This window comes from Podarcis tiliguerta (genome assembly GCF_965153285.1).
Source record: "Podarcis tiliguerta genome assembly, chromosome: 4".
Classification (NCBI taxonomy): Eukaryota; Metazoa; Chordata; class Lepidosauria; order Squamata; family Lacertidae; genus Podarcis; species Podarcis tiliguerta.
In genome coordinates, this window is record NC_139537.1 from 15,823,251 (window position 1) to 15,840,793 (window position 17,543).

The 17,543-nt window shown below is 44.8% G+C and overlaps 1 protein-coding gene across 4 annotated transcripts in view; it reads right to left on the reverse strand.

Annotated features, from left to right (window-relative positions):
- The window catches only part of SLC36A4 (solute carrier family 36 member 4), a 113,267-nt gene that overhangs the window by 60,856 nt on the left and 34,868 nt on the right, over positions 1-17,543 (reverse strand). For all 4 annotated transcript variants that reach the window (XM_083436589.1, XM_083436588.1, XM_083436590.1 and 1 more), the window contains exons 7-9: positions 16,918-17,142; positions 13,878-13,976; positions 4,693-4,859 (exon numbers count right to left, since the gene is read on the reverse strand). In XM_083436589.1, coding sequence (XP_083292715.1) covers positions 4,693-4,859; positions 13,878-13,976; positions 16,918-17,142 — 491 coding nt within the window. The remainder of the gene's footprint in view (positions 1-4,692; positions 4,860-13,877; positions 13,977-16,917; positions 17,143-17,543) is intronic.

Below are 17,543 nucleotides of genomic sequence, written 5' to 3' on the forward strand. Positions count from 1 at the left end.
GAGTGGGTGGGGCAACCCAGTCAGATGGGTGACATATAAATTATTCTTATTTTTACACTTTGGAACTCCCTGCCCATTGGTATTAGGAAGGTTCCTGCCTTCAAGGTATTGTTTTCACCGGCTGCTAAGAACTTTTGTGGTCTAGCAAGCGTACCCAGGCATGTACAGTGGTACCTCAGGTTACCGAGGCTTCAGGTTACAGAAGCTTCAGGCTGCAGCCTCCACTAACCCAGAAATAGTACCTCGGGTTAAGAACTTTGCTTCAGGATGAGAACAGAAATCACATGGTGGCGGCGTGGTAGCAGTGGGAGGCCCCATTAGCTAAAGTGGTACCTCAGGTTAAGAACAGTTTCAGGTTAAGAATGGACCTCCGGAACGAATTAAGAGAGTGTGCTCTGGTCCATGGGGTCACGAAGAGTCCAACACGATTAAACAACTAAACAACAACAACAGGCTCCTATGATGTAAGTCATGGGCCCCGCCTGCTAGCCTGCTCCCTAAAATATCACTGGTTTGCTCATTTCTATATATAGGGTGCCTACATTCTGCATGGACTGGCTGCATGGCAACATGTGCAAATGGCTTTAGATACCTATTAGGTCCATAAATTACCATATAGCATATATTCAACACAAAAACAGCGGCAATTTGTTGTTGACAAAGGACACCTGGACATATAAAGGGCCCCTTTACCTTTAGTAGATTAGGGCCTCATCAAACCTATATCTGGCCCTGGGTACAGCACAGAACTAGGCAGATTGTTGCAACAGGGCAAACAAAAATCAGATGGACTAGACAACCATGGCACATGTATAGATAGCCCTAGGCAAAACCAGCCCATCCATGAGGTGCGATGAAGCAGCTGCCTCAGGCGGCAGAAATTCAAGGGGCAGCACCCATCCGCTACAGAAGCAACCAAGGTAAGGACTGTGGTAGTGGAAGAGAAGCACAGTATTTCATTGGCCAGGTTTGCCACCCCTCACGGCAGTGTGGGACTGGTGGCAAAGCTCTGGGGAACATGTCGCCTCTCGCTGAGCCTTCGCAAAGCCTCACAGCCAGGAGTTGAGACTTTGCGAGGGCTTTTCCTCGAGGAGAGCGTCATGCGGCAGCAGGCCATTTTGCCTCAGGTAGCAAAACATCTTGGGCCACCCCTGTCACAGGGCAAAGGTAGATCCAAGGTCGTTTGCAGTAGATATTGTAAGGGGACAGAGAAGATGATGCAGAAGGAGAAGAAAGCTCATTAGGATTCTTAACCTGAAAAAGAAGTAACTTCACAAAGACTTCAAAGCTGATGACGGTACAAGCTGACTTCGAGCAAAACTCTCCATTCTAACAGAGTAAGCATATTTCCGGCACTAAAAAGCATTCAGGAGAAAAATGTCTCCATATTCGGAAACTATTTTAAGAAGTATTAAATTAAAATTGACTCCTGATTTAATAGCTGCTTGCATGCAAGCTTTTTTAAGTAAGAAATGAATCTCTGAACGATGTACATATGTAAACTAAAAACAAGAATGCATTGATAGAATACAATAGAGGTGGTATTCTACTGCGTTAAAACTCAAAGTAGACCCAATGAAATTAATGAACGTGAATGACACACAAAAAAGCATCCTGACATGCAGATAACACAAATCAGGAACTCAATAATCTTACTGTCATACCCACTCATTCAACGACCATATTCTCCTTGCAACCAGCCACTCAATTCTCACTTCAACAGAACACTTAGCAACCAATAAAAGGTAAAGGTAAAGGTACCCCTGCCCGTCAGGGCCAGTCGTGACCGGGTCTAGGGTTGCGCACTCATCTCGCTCAAGAGGCCGGGAGCCGGCGCTGTCCGAAGACACTTCCAGGTCACGTAGCCAGCGTGACAAAGCTGCTCTGGCGAGCCAGCACCAGCGCCGCACACGGAAACGCCGTTTATCTTCCCGCTATAAAGCGGTCCCTATTTATCTACTTGCACTTAGGGGTGCTTTCGAACTGCTAGGTGGGCAGGAGCTGGGACCGAACGGCGGGAGCTCACCCCGCCGCGGGGATTCGAACCGCCGACCTTGCGATCAGCAAGTCCTAGGCACTGAGGTTTTACCCACAGCGCCACCCGCGTCCCTTAGCAACCAATAACCACATACAAAACCGAAACATAAATAGCATGAGACCCAATCATTTCCTCCCCAACTCTCACCTGGAGCAATGCAAACACGCTGGGTGGCATTCAGCTAACTCAGAGTAGTCCCGCTGAAATTAATCGAATGCTAGGCCCATTAACTCCTGGCTAAGTTTACAGCTGTTATATCAACATCAAATACTGGATAATATGGGACACAACAACAGAGTGGTTTGCAGAGAACAGCCTTCCAACAAAAAGAAAACTACTCTGTGAAAAGGCATCTTATCAGCCACTGATGCACAAAGAAGAATTATTTGGACACATCCCACCCACCCCCCACAAAAAAGTTTCTTCAGAATACCTTTCCTGAGGACTTGAGACTGATTGGGACATATCTGAAAAAGACTTAGCAGTCAAAACAGAGCTATAGCCAGTTGTTTGGGAGCGTTATAGTGTGTGTTCTCTAAAGTACATTACAAGTAGATTTTCATATTTGTAGGTCTCACTGCTAATCCATTTTTTATATGTAGGGACTCTCTCTGTATTCTGCATTAGGACCAACTGTAGCCTGCTTGAGGGTTTATAAGCTTAACTTCCTGGAGTGAAATATGTCTCCAACCTTGGTTCAGAAAATTAAATAAACATGTGTTTCCTATCTGAATTTCCATTATTTGTGGGGGCAGATGGACCATCCAGCTCGCCCTCATCCCTGACACAACTTATGCAGCTATGCTAGACTCAAAGCCACAGCCAGAAATTACCAATTCAAGTAGCCCCATGGGTTAATCAACCTGACAGGACCTAATACTTTCATATCCGGCCTTCCTTCCATCATGGAACTCAAGGTGCATGAGGAAAACATTCTTGTTCAGGCAATCCTATCCAAACACATAGAATGTTGGCACGTGTTTTAAATCAGGTTTGCAGCTTTTCAACGATTTTAATTATTCTTCTGGATCATTTATTTATTTATTTATTTATTTGACAAAAACTTTATTGAGTGATGAAAAACTAGGTGTAGCATTAGGACAAACAAGGTTTGAGCATCCCTGTTAACCTTAGTTTCCAGCTTCCCTTCTTTTATACTAGAAGGGCAATAGATTGAATATTCAGAGCATTAGTCAATTAAACTGCACTCCCAAACCCAGAAAACTGCATAGTTAAGCAGTAGTACAAATACATTTCTGCAAAACCCCTGAAGATCAAATTTATTTTTTTGCTGTGATTTTGGTACATATGTGATCACCAGCACTGATCTTCTGGATCTTTTAAATACTGTAGTTGTTTTTCCCTAGCAATTTTATTCTTTTTGGAAAACTGCTTTGAGTTTTCATTACAAATGAGTAAAAATAAGTAAGTACGTGGGGTTCCTAGGTGGTCACCCATCCAGACGCCAACCAGGCCTTGACCTGCTTAGCTTCAGGACGTTGGGCTGCCTCATATGCCATCAGACTATGGCCTGGGATGGCAGCAAAGTAAAGCGAGTCTCTGCCCATTGCTGGCAAAGAAAGAACAATACTTACCTCTGCACCTTCCTTCCTTCCTTGCCTTTCATTCTACAGCAGGACTGGGTAGCAGGTGGATTAGGATCAAATGGCAGATCCCTGAGCCATATGGGCAAGGGTTTCCAACTCCCAGCAGCTTCAAGCAAGTTGACTTTCCCTACCTGGATTAGGACGCTGAAATGGAGAGAGGACTTCTGCATGAAAGAACTGTGAGCTCAGCTCAGTTCTGGCACTGAACACCTTCTGTTTTGTCATTCTAAGGGCAGCTGGCTCTGATGGGTAAAGGAAAAGGCAAAGGGACCTCTGACCATTAGGTCCAGTCGTGGCCCACTCTGGGGTTGCGGCGCCCATCTCACTTTATTGGCCAAGGGAGCCGGCGTACAGCTTCCAGGTCATGTGGCCAGCATGACTAAGCCGCTTCTGGCGAACCAGAGCAGCGCACAGAAACGCTGCTTACCTTCCCGCCTGAGTGGTACCTATTTATCTACTTGCACTCTGACGTGCTTTCGAACTGCTAGGTTGGCAGGAGCAGGGACTGAGCAAGGGGAGCTCACCCCATCGCAGGGATTCGAACCGCCGACCTTCTGATCAGCAAGTCCTAGGCTCTGTAGTTTAACCCACAGCGCCACCCGCGTACCAAGGCTCTGATGGGTCTAGCAGGGAGGAGAAACAAGTTGTTTCTGGCAAGACTGCAGTCTGTTCCCCTGCCCTACAAAACTAATCTCTTTTATAGAGCCACTCGATGACCCTTGTGGTCTCTTCCAACTCTATGATTCTAAGATTCCTGAATCACATTAAAACTATGATTCAGCAGGCAGACCCTTTAACAAGCTCTTCCCTCAGGTAATTACAGGTCCTAGTTATGCCATAACACAGTTGTCTACACTGATCAAATCCCGAGGTTGAAAACTTGACCTTGCCCTTATATTCCCCTGCCACCGCTCACCTTCCTACTCATCATCTTCCCAATGCAGTTTTTACACAGTGATGGGTAGCACTCAGATTAGCATTCAGAAGGGGGAGGCGAATTAAGATCCCCAAAGGACACGAGTTCTGCAAAGCTATGTCTCCGCTTACCACGCATGCGGCAGGTTCAGAGTGATGCTGCCTTTGATTTCGTCCCCAAAGCACATATACCCCAGGGTGGCCAAGGAGACGTACAAGGTCATCACAACCGCCATGCCAATGTTGAGGGCCAATGGGAAGCGGTCAACTTCTTTCATCCTATTCTGGAGGGGAAGGACCTGAGAAAGAGAAAAGGGGAGGAATGTAAGCTCTTTTTATATGCAATAACAGCAGCAAGAATATTACTGGCCCAAAAATGGAAGCAAGAAGAATTACCGACGATTGAAGAATGGAGAATGAAGTTAATGGGCTATGCAGAACTAGATAAACTAACAGAAAAGATTCGAAACCGGCGGGACCAGAAATTCATGGAGACTGGAGTAAATTTACGAACTACTTGAAGAAGAAGAAGAAGAAGAAGAAGAAGAAGAAGAAGAAGAAGAAGAAGAAGAAGAGTTTGATTTGATATCCCGCCTTTCACTCCCCTTCAGGAGTCTCAAAGCGGCTAACATTCTCCTTTCCCTTCCTCCCCCACAACAAACACTCTGTGAGGTGAGTGGGGCTGAGAGACTTCAGAGAAGTGTGACTGGCCCAGGGTCACCCAGCAGCTGCATGTGGAAGAGTGGGGAATCGAACCCGGTTCCCCAGATTACAAGACTACCGCTCTTAACCACTACACCACACTGGCTCTTGAAAAGTATTTGTGAAGATCAGAAGACGTTTGTAGGTCTGCAAGAAGTTTTGTGAGGCGTATTATTGGAAGTATTGCAAAATTGGAGAAGGGGAAGGATGATTTGTTAAGAGATGTAAAGGCAATATAACGTTAAGAAATGCATAAGAAGTGGTTAAAACGGTGGATCAGAGGTGCTGATGGAAGTCTAAAAAGATTGTATAAGTGATAAGTTTTGTGGTACATTTTATAATTTATATGTTAAAATCAATAAAAAAAATTTAAAAAGAAAGAGAAAGGGGGAGAGAGAAAAGGTAGGCAAGAATGAATGATCAAAGAAGAGCTTTTTTGTTTAATGTTTCTTGCTACACGTTTTGAGAACCGGGCTCCCGGGCTTTGCGGAGAGCTGCGCGAAGTCTGGGCACACTGAGCTCAGCGCACCCAGGCTTCAGCATGCAGGCAACTCTCCGCAAGCCGTGGGAGCCCGGCGTGGGCTCCCGTGGCTTGCGGAGAGTTGCCTGTTCTGGGGGCTGGGGTCGGGGGAAGCTCGGGCTTCCCCCACCCCAGCCCCGCACCTGGGGGAAAAATAATTTCCCCCCCTTTATTTCCCCCCAAAAAACTAGATGCCCCTTATGGGACGCTGCGTCCTATAGGGCGAAAAATACGGTACTTTGTCTCTTTTCATATTTACAGTTATTTATACCTGTTCTGGGAAGTTTTTAATGTGTGATATTTTAGTGTATTTTTGGTCTCTGTGGAAGCCGCCCAGAGTGGCTGGGGAAACAAATGGCGGGGTACAAATAATAAATTATTATTATTATTATTATTATTATTAACCAACAAACCATTGTTTCAATCTGTTGAAAGTGAAGAAACCATAGTTAAGCTGCCAGGCAGACGGGACACATAATATAAACTAGTTCAGTGAACTATGGTTTAGCGTTATGTGTGAACTAGGCCACTTGGGAAATCTCACCCCCATCTCTCTCTCTCTCTCTCTCTCTCTCTCTCTCTCTCATGGCTCATCAGATAATATACCACCAGACTCAAAAGACCAAGAACATATTGGTGGATATCAGGTAACATGAGATTAGTTGTCAGTGGAAAGCCTCCTACCCTGATCTTAGGGCACCAATAAAAGACGATTGTAGAGAAAAGAGAGTCGTTTGCAGGGATAAAATATAAAGCTGTCCAAAAAGGGGAGGGAACTCTGACAAGTGGCCGCTTGCTTTTAACTCTAAGCATTAATAAGACTGTTTGCATCATCTGTCAAGATCCAAGTCAGTGGCATTTTGAAGATGATAATCCTGTTCTTTAAAAGACAGGGAAGGAAGAAGAAAAAAGTAATCTAGCAGCCACTCAACAAATCCAGCGCTTGTTTGCTTTCTACAAAATAACGTGTTCTCTCTGAAAAGCAGAGATATCCCCATTTTTTTTTTAAAAAATGAAACTTTGGGAGGCATCCGATTCAAAGAAGGTTCACATCTAAAAGAAATTAAACATTTTCCTTTTGCTTAGCTCATCATTATCTAGAACACCGCACAGGGAGCAGGGGCAGGGAATTGCAAACATTCACTTTTAAACAGAATGCAAAGATCAACCGAGTTCCTTTCAGCAGGAAGGAGCTGCCTTTAGGAATGTTAAAAGTGTATCTCAGCACAAATTCAGAAAATAGGAACAAGGACGCGGGTGGCGCTGTGGGTTAAAGCCTCAGTGCCTAGGGTTTGCCGATCGAAAGGTCGGCGGTTCAAATCCCCGCGGCGGGGTGCGCTCCCGTTGTTCGGTCCCAGCGCCTGCCAACCTAGCAGTTCGAAAGCACCCCCGGGTGCAAGTAGATAAATAGGGACCGCTTACTAGAGGGAAGGTAAACGGCGTTTCCGTGTGCGGCTCTGGCTTGCCAGAGCAGCGATGTCACGCTGGCCACGTGACCCGGAAGTGTCTTCGGACAGCGCTGGCCCTTGGCTTCTTTGAGTGAGATGGGCGCACAACCCTAGAGTCTGTCAAGACTGGCCCGTACGGGCAGGGGTACCTTTACCTTTATTCCTACATAGTGCTTTACAAAGATAATCTGCCAGACTTCACCTGTGCAGAACGAACACCGTGCAAATTTCGCAGGCAGGCTAGCGCTTTCTGGAAACCTAACCCATATGAATATCTAGGAATAGCTCTTTGCTGGGAATCATTTACGGTGAAAGTTAGCTATTACATGCTTTGGGGAGGGGTGGTCTTCATAAGGCCCCCTGAACTTATTCAATCCAGCTCAAAGATATGGAGTTAGAAAACAGCAAAAATTGAAGATCAATCCTTGCTTGCTACTTTTCTACTTACAGAGGGCGTTTAAAATATACCACTTTCGCGACCTGCAGATTGAGGTAGTATTCTTCAAGGGCAGCAGCAGTGCCACTTGACTGTTGATCAGGCAACTATCTGACTTTTAGAAGACATCTGAAGGCAGCCCTGTTTAGGGAAGTTTTTAATGTTTCATGTTTTATCATGTTTTTAATATTCTGTTAGGAGCCGCCCAGAGTGGCTGGGGAAACCCAGCCAGATGGGAGGGGTATAAATAATCTATTATTATTATTATTATTATTAGCTGTCAAAAATATTAAGCAAGATACTGTCAGGTGTCAGGAACAGCCCCAAATAAAAGGGTGCAAATATAAGAATAATTTCCAAGTACGGCTGGAATATATTGCATTAAAATCTTTTGTTTTCCTAGTTTCCCGCCCCACCCTTCCTCCTTCCCCTCTTATAATTTGCATGCAAAGAATTAAAGAGGGCTGACAAGACTGCAACACTGCTGTCAGCTCCGACCATCGATACTCCCTCAAGTCATTGTCATGACATTTACAAGGTTAAGGTCAGCAAGTAACCTCCGCCCATCACTCTGCAGTGACAGCACACACATACCCCCAGAGCCCCCCTATACAGTGGTGCCCCGCAAGACGAATGCCTCGCAAGACGGAAAACCCGCTAGACGAAAGGGTTTTCCGTTTTCAGAGGTGCTTCGCAGGACGAATTTCTCTATGGGCTTGCTTCGCAAGACGAAAATGTCTTGCGATTCTTGAGGGGTTTTTTTCGCTCCCCAACCCCTTTTTCTAAAGCACTAAGCTGCTAATAACCTTTTAGCAGCTAATCCGCTAATCCCTTAAACCTTTAATAGCCGTTAATAGCCCTTAAACTGCTAATAGCGCTAATAGCGCTAATCCGCTAATGGGCTTGCTTCGCAAGATGAAAAAACCGCAAGACGAAGAGACTCGCGGAATGGATTCTTTTCGTCTTGCGAGGCACCACTGTATACATTTCAAAATAAGGAGGAGATTTAAGAAAGCCAATTTAAGCCTGAAGCCACGTCATAAGGCTGTGCCAAGTCCTGTAAACGGAAGCAGTCAGTTGAAAGGCACAAATTCAGCATTTAAGCTCTGGCACCTCTTATTCCAACAGTGAAGCTTTGCTAAGCAATGTGGCCTGGCAGAAACAAGAGAGGGGATAAGAGCAGGTGAATCGGCTTCCAAGGCCCACAGAGATGGAAGAGGTCCAAGCAAGCAGTTCCCTCAATGGTTTCACAACCAACTACCCTTTCCAGGCTCCTCGAGGGTAATAGGAGTCTCATAGGAGTCTTAGCAAACTACAGTCCACAGGATTATTTCGGGGAAGCCATGAGAGTTAAAGTGGTAAAATACTGCTTTACATGTGTAGTGCAGATGGGGACCAAGCAAAGAGCATCAATTTAAAGTCCTGCTCTATCACTGGGCTCCAAAACAGATCTTGCAAGCTTCTGAACAGTCTCAACGTGTTATGCATAAGAAGACCTTTCTATATTTTGCATTTGAAGGGGGCAGAGGGTTGCACCCTGGCTAATCAAAAACATCTTGGAAGTCCCAGGCCACAGGGAGGTTAGGCTGGCCTCAACCTGAGCCAGGGCTTTTTCGGCTGCGGCCCCGATCTGGTAGAACGCTCTGTCACAGGAGACTAGGGCCCTGCGGGACTTGATATCTTTCCACAGGGCCTGCAAGACAGAGCTGTTCCACCAGGCCTTTGGCCAGGGCACAGTCTGATCCGCTCCTCTGGTAATCCTCACAGAACTCTAGCCCAATGGTTGCCATTAATTTGATTTTGAATTGATTTTAAAATGGAATGATTTTAGAATGCCGTGTTACTTTTATTATTGTTAGCCGCTCTGAGCCCGGCTTCGGCTGGGGAGGGTGGGATATAAATAATTATTATTATTATTATCCAAATTCTGCTCCCCAAGTAAGTTATGCCATGTCTAAGCAATTTCTCTTATTCTCTATGCAGCACTTTCTGCTATTTTGCTTTATTTACAGTGGTGCCTAGCAAGACGAAATTAATTCGTTCTGCGAGTTTTTTCGTCTTGTGAATTTTTCGTCTTGCGAAGCACGGTTTCCCATAGGAAATGCATTGACGGTTTCCCATAGGAATGCATTGACGGTTTTAAGAAAAAGGCGCAAGACGTTTTCGTCTTGCAAAGCAAGCCCATAGGGAAATTCGTCTTGCGAAGCAACGCAAAAAACAAAAAACTCTTTCGTCTTGCAAGTTTTTCGTCTTGCGAGGCATTCGTCTTGCGAGGTACCACTGTATTTTGATACACTCTTTACCTTCCACTCTGGGCTATTTGCCTTGCCATATAAAATTGTCTATCATTTTCTGCCAACTTTCCAGTTCAGAAAGATCAACAAGTAAAAACAACGATACAAACAAAAAACTGTAACTCAGAGAGGACGGTCATTTTAAATGGCATAAATTTTGTCCTCTTGGGACATGTTTAATTTTGTTCCACCTTTCCAAGACTGACCTTACTCCCTGAGCCAAGGTCTCATGATTTACTTTGCCAACCCTCTTAGTTTCAGATGCTGAGTTTACGCATCTAAAGACCTAAGTGGTATATGCATTCTATCCTGTGAAGCAGGGAAGGGGAAGCTGTGTCACTCCAAAAATTGCTGGACTGCAACTCCCATCAGCCCCTGCCAGTGCAGCCAAGGATGATGGGAACTGAAGTCCCAACATATCTGGAAGGTCATAAGTTCCCCTCCCCCTTTGCTGTCAATAAATATTAACTGTGATGGCAACACATTTTGAGAGAACTCCATATCTTTCCGTAATCTGGAATACATAACGGGAGCAATAACCAAACTCATGAAAGAAATCAGAGAAACAGTCCGAGACCAGGGAAAAGAGTCAGCGGAAGAAGATTGGAAGAAATTTAAAGACTACTTACAGAAACACTGTAAAATTAATGAATGTTAGAATGATGCTGGATTGAAGTTAAGTGGGATTTTTTTAGCAGCAATGTTAAGGAGTATGTAAAAATGGATTGTTAACAGGTGATAATTTAAAGCTATAATATATTAAGATAAAAGATTAAGATAAAATTAAAGAGGGAAAGGATTTGCTGAATTAACCAATTGAACTGGAATGCAAGAAAGGGAGGTGCGAGGAGGTCAGGGAAACAAGTAAATGAAAGATAAGATGTGGAAAGACTGATTTATTTTTAATTGTTTCTATTTTGTATTTTCTTTTTCTTTTTATTCTTCTTTATTGTTTCTAGTTTTTGTAATATATTGAAAACTTTAATAAAATTTTTAAAAAAAAAAAAAAAAGAAATCAGAGAAACAGAAGTGGTAATCCGGGAGAAAGCTTCTAAATGAGGAAGATTCCCTTGCTGTTCGAGATCCCGGATAAACTCAGCAATTGAAGCAGCATCACCAACTTTTGAGACATAACACAGAGGCTCAGTTAGATGGAAGAAACTGAACAGGATGAAGCCACCACTTCCACTTTATTTACCTCATTAAAAGCAGTTATTAGTAAAAGAACAACAACAACAAAATCCCATAAGCCTGACTGAATACAATATTGAAAGAACAGGCAGCCCAAACTTCATCAGACACTGGAAGACAGACAATAGAATTTTAACAATACTCTGGTATGAGGTAAGAAAATATAGGCAGTGCTTTTTTTCCTGGGGGGACTCAGGGGTACGCATACTCCTAAACATTTGGTGAATCTAACAGAAGAAACTAAAAAAAATTAAAATTTTAGTTTCTTCTCTAGCATGGTGAATCATCAGTTCCATTGCTATCTACTGATGGCAGCCTCATTTCCTGTCATGGTGTTTCCTGAGTCTCAGACGGAAGCGAGGGTTTAATGAGAGTACCCCTAAATAAAAAAATGGGGGGGGGGAGCACTGAATAGAGGTAATTTCAGACAGATAATGTCTAACACATAAGCTTTGGAAACTTATAGGAGACTTTTCTAACCTGCATGTGGATTATCAAATGATCAAGTAATCTCTTACAATGAGGCTATTTGCCTGCTGTTACTGGTCAATTTCTTGCTTTCAAGTCTATTACAGTGGTACCTCAGGTTAAGTACTTAATTCGTTCCGGAGGTCCGTACTTAACCTGAAACTGTTCTTGACCTGAAGCACCACTTTAGCTAATGGGGCCTCCTGCTGCCGCCAGAGCATGATTTCTGTTCTCATCCTGAAGCAAAGTTCTTAACCTGAAGCACTATTTCTGGGTTAGTGGAGTCTGTAACCTGAAGCGTATGTAACCTGAGGTACCACTGTACAAGAAGACAGGTATCTCCTGTAGAAGAACCTGGATTTTTTTCTTTCCTCCTTTCTTTACCTCTCGTCCCAAAACTTTGCGTTCATCTCTCGTCTTTGGCCCAAAGTCTTTCCGATGTTTTGACTAATAGGTTTCACCTTCCTGCCTCGCTCCCAGCAGAGCAGCATGCCAGAGTCTGAGCCCACCTGAGCCCAGCTGCTCTGGAGACCTTACAGTAGCACCAAGCCCAGGCCTGCTATCAGGGAGTCCTAGGGGAGAAACAGCAGAGTGCTTTCCCTCATTCCAGGCGAGATCTGCAGCCTGCTGTGGAAGCTACGGTACAGCATCTGCTTCCACCGAGAGAAGGGGAGACTGGCACAATCTGCTTCCCGCCAGCTTCTTCCACTCTCTGCCCACGCATTTTTGAAGCATGGTATTCTCAGCCCTAAACACTAAAAAAAACCACGTCGTTTTTAGGTTCTTAGGAACCTGGATTCTAAACTCGGTGCCACACTCAGAGCTTCTAAGTCATCGCGGCGTGCACACAGCACGTGATCTGGGCTCGAGGGGTAAAAGACGAGTTAATAACTTCTAACAAAGTTGGTAAGTTCACAAAGGTAAGAAATGGAGGAGACTAGGCAAGGAAGGTTGGCGTCCATCTTGCACCCTTAGCATGGCAAGTTGTTGTTATACCAGCTCAGGCCATTGGTGCATCTTGTTCATAATCATCCATCTGATTTGATTGAGAGTTGTTCCGCCTGGCCTTTGGCTTGGAATCAATTTGATTCCCTCCCCCTCTTTCTTTTTCTCTTTCTCCTTCTGTGTTGGAACTCCTATTTGGGGACTTCCCTGGCTTTTTTTCTGGCCCATGTAGGACCAGTCTGGATAGTTAGCCTTGGTGAAGACTTGACGTTTTCATCCCCCAAAAAGTTTTTGATTGAGTTTCCACTGAAATGAGGCTGCACTTTAATGTTGTATTTTAATCTTGTTTTAAAGCTGTATTTCAATCTTTAATCTTGTTTTTTAAGCCGTATTTCAATCAATTGTTTTTATATTTGGTGTTAGCCCAGTCTTGGCTGGGGAGGGCGGGGTATAAATAAAATTTATTATTATTATTACAGTGGTACCTCGCAAGACGAATGCCTCGCAAGACGAAAAACTCGCAAGACGAAATAGTTTTTCGTTTTTTGAGTTGCTTCGCAAGACGAATTTCCCTATGGGCTTGCTTCGCAAGACAAAAACCTCTTGCGCCTTTTTCTTAAAACCGTCAATGCATTCCTATGGGAAACCGTGCTTCGCAAGACGAAAAATTCACAAGACGAAAAAACTCGCAGAACGAATTAATTTCGTCTTGCAAGGCACCACTGTATTATTATTATTATTATTATTATTATTAATTATTATTATTATTATTTCCAGCTGCCATCAGTTCTCCAGGGTTTCATGCAAGGTTTTCCTCCAGCTCTACCCAGAGATCCCAGGGATTGAACCAGGAAACTTTTTGCAGACAAGAGTGCATGCTCTCCAACTCAGCTGAAGCCTTTCTCTTAGAACAAAAGCCTCTTGTGCCTTCATGGAAAAGCACTAGCAACAATTCTAGGTCCAGGCTGTCAGTGTTTTGCGGGAGTGATTCAAGCGCATACTGGAAAATTTAGGTTTGCACAATCAATACAGATTAAAGCACCCTGCTGACCTGGCACAACACAACCACTGAAAAGGATCAGATTTTATTTTTATTTATTTTTTTGCAATGGGGAAATGCACTGAAAATTGTGGGAAGAATCTTCCCTATCAAAGGCACACAGAAATTTGGGGGTCTTGTTTACCCTGAAGGTCTAGTTCTAGCCACTGGAGTAAAACAGAGGCCAATTCTATTTTTCCCGAGATGGTGAAGAGGTGCGTTTCAACTGCCGTTGCCTTTAGGTAATAATCTTAAATTCTAAAACGGCACTTACCACTCCTATTCCTTCAAAAGCGAAGACAGCCGTGCCAAAGAAAAGCGGGTACCTCTTCCAGTCAGCCACTAGAGGCAGTTTTCGATGAATGGATAAACCCTGGCAAGAAACATCATAACGAAAACAATATTGACTTTCTGTAGTCCGTTATGCCAACCCAATACAAGCCTGTCCAGAGCGTTCTGTACCATTGAAGTTTCTGCACAGACTTCAAGGGCAGCCCAACATACAGAGCACTACAGCCATCTAACTTGGAAACGACTACAGTTGCAGTCCTAAGCGTGTCTAGTAAAATCCCGCTGGATTCAATTGGGCTTACTCCCCAGGAAGCGCAGCTAGGATTGCAGCCTAAGGCATGAATAACTGAAGTTAGGCCCGATTTCGCCAGGAAACTAGATACAAGTAGGTAAAAGGCAAATCCGGACATCTTCTAGGTGCGTTAGTAGGTGGGAAACTATTGAGTATTTGTGGAAGAGCTGGGCCATTTGAGTGCACTAGCACAGCCCAATGGCAAAAAATCTCCACTGCTGGAGGAAGGAAGCCTCTGAGTACCAGCTGCAAGGAACCGCGACTGGGGCGAGTGCTATTATGCTCAGATTCTGCTCGCAAGTTTCCCATAGGTATCTCATTGGCGAGAACGAGATGCATGGGTCACTGGTCTTATCCAGCAGACAGGTTTTCCTTATGTGGAGTCATTTTTGAATTTTATTGATATTGATGCTGCATTTTATGTTGTATTTTATGCTGTTTTTAAGTTGCATTTTAATCAATGTTTTATATTTGTTGTTAGCCGCCCTGAGCCCAGTTTTTAAGCCGGGAAGGGTGGGGTATAAATAAAAAAATATTATTATTTAGTATACCAGAATTCAAGGAGGACACTGACAAACTGGAACGTGTCCAGAGGAGGGCAACCAAAATGGTCAAAGGCCTGGAAAAGATGCCTTATGAGGAACAGCTAAGGGAGCTGGGCATGTTTAGCCTGGAGAAGAGGAAGTTAAGGGGTGATATGATAGCCATGTTCACATATATAAAAGGATGTCACATAGAGGAGGGAGAAAGGTTGTTTTCCGCTGCTCCAGAGAAGCGGACACAGAGCAATGGATCCAAACTACAAAAAAGAAGACTCCACCTAAACATTAGGAAGAACTTCCTGACAGTAAGAGCTGTTCGACAGTGGAATTTGCTGCCAAGGAGTGTGGTGGAGTCTCCTTCTTTGGAGGTCTTTAAGCAGAGGTTTGACAACCATATGTCAGGAGTGCTCTGATGGTGTTTCCTGCTTGGCAGGGGGTTGGACTCGATGGCCCTTGTGGTCTCTTCCAACTCTATGATTCTATGATTCTATGATTCTATGATTCTATGATTCTATGATTATACTCTACCTAGGGCTGGGTGAGTCCTGGTTTTCAACATCATGATATATCACCAGCTAAACATCACGATGGGACGCGGGTGGCGCTGTGGGTTAAACCACAGAGCCTAGGACTTGCCGATCAGAAGGTTGGCAGTTTGAATCCCCATGACGGGGTGAGCTCCCATCGCTCGATCCCTGCTCCTGCCAACCTAGCAGTTTGAAAGCACGTCAAAGTGCAAGTAGATAAATAGGTACCGCTCCGGTGGGAAGATAAACGGTGTTTCTGTGCGCTGCTCTGGTTCACCAGAAGCGGCTTAGTCATGCTGGCCACATGACCCGGAGGTTGTACGGCGGTTCCCTCGGCCAATAAAGCGAGATGAGCGCCACAACCCCAGAGTCAGCCACGACTGGAGCTAACGGTCAGGGATCCCTTTACCTTTATCAATACATCACCCAGCCCTACTCTAGGTAGACTGGTAGCATCCATGCCAAATGCATGAGTTTGGAACATGCCAGGTTTGTATTTTACCTGTTAAAAATGCCTAACTATAATTGGGGAGTGGGGCAGGGGGATTCCCGTGCAAGGCAAGAAGCACATAATCCTGTGGTTGAAATCTTGGGCCGCTTAAGGCTCACTAATGGACAGGTCAGCGTTGCCCCTTAAAAATGCACAAAGGAAAAGGTAATTGCCCTGTATTTCCTAAGTAATGGAGATGCGGTGGTGAATCACGATGACCTTTAAACAGATGAGTGAATCTGAACAAGTCGACTAAAAGGTCGTTGTCATTCAGCAGTGTTGGTTCTGGCTATCCACCGGATGCATCACTCAGAACTGTCAGCTTCTGTTGTTGTTTTCACTAATCTCCATCCACCCCCAAACCTACACACAACATGGGGCTGAAAGTTTCATTACACGTATGCAATGAAGGTGGGCTGGGAATTAAGCCGAGACCTTTTCGGTTGCAGGAGATAAGGCTATTGATCAGAAGCTGCTAGTCACAATGGCTACTGAGTGCTTCCAGGATAAGAGGCAGCGTGGTTCTGAATGCCAGTTCTTTGGGAACAGCAGCAAGACAAGGCTATTCCCTTTATGCCCTGCTTGCTGTGGTCTAAACCACTGAGCCTCTTGGGCTTGCCGATCAGAAGGTTGGCGGTTCGAATCCCCGCGACGGGGTGAGCTCCCGTTGCTTGGTCCCTGCTCCTGCCAACCAAGCAGTTTGACAGCACACCAGTGCGAGTAGATAAATAGGTACCACTGCAGAGGGAAGGTAAACGGTGTTTCCATGCACTCTGGCACTTGTCCTGGTGTCCCATTGTGCCAGAAGCGGTTTAGTCATGCTGGCCACATGACCCAGAAAGCTGTCTGCGGACAAATGCCGGCTCCCTCAGCCTGAAACCAAGATGAGTGTTGCAACCCCATAGTTGCCTTTGACTGAACTTAACCGTCCAGGGGTCCTTTAACTTTTACCTTTTTACCTGCCATCTGGTTGGCCAGACGTGGGGAAAGGAATGGTGGACTGGATCAGCCTTTGCTTGCATCTTGCAGGGCTCTTCACACCTAGCTCTGTGTACGCTTCCAGCTAAAGCAGTGCTAAAATGGATTACCACCCGCGGGCCAAAGTGCAGCCCCCAAGTGTGACGCTGGGAGGAAGGAAAGAAAAATGAGTGCAGAAGCCGGTCCTTACTCACCTGGATAACATATTGATAAATGATTACAAGACTGATGGCCATGGCTATGTTTGCGAGGAGTGAGAGCACAGACAGACTCCGAAGATCGCGGATGAAGACCAAGAGGACAGTAAAGGGGAGGAAACACAGCATATATATTCGCAGATCAGTAGTCATTTTGTCTGAGGGGCCACTGACTCCTGTGGTGTTCATGCCAGATTTATTTCCAACAATCCCTTCGTGAACCTGCAAGAAACAATACAGGTTATTTTTAAATGAGTGAAATTAGTAATATATAAAAGGATGTCACATAGAGGAGGGAGAAAGGTTGTTTTCTGCTGCTCCAGAGAAGCGGACACGGAGCAATGGATCCAAACTACAAGAAAGAAGATTCCACCTAAACATTAGGAAGAACTTCCTGACAGTAAGAGCTGTTCGACAGTGGAATTTGCTGCCAAGGAGTGTGGTGGAGTCCCCTTCTTTGGAGGTCTTTAAGCAGAGGCTTGACAACCATATGTCAGGAGTGCTCTGATGGTGTTTCCTGCTTGGCAGGGGGTTGGACTCGATGGCCCTTGTGGTCTCTTCCAACTCTATGATTCTATGATTCTGTGATTCTATGATTCTAGTCAATTAGTACAGTTTCAAAA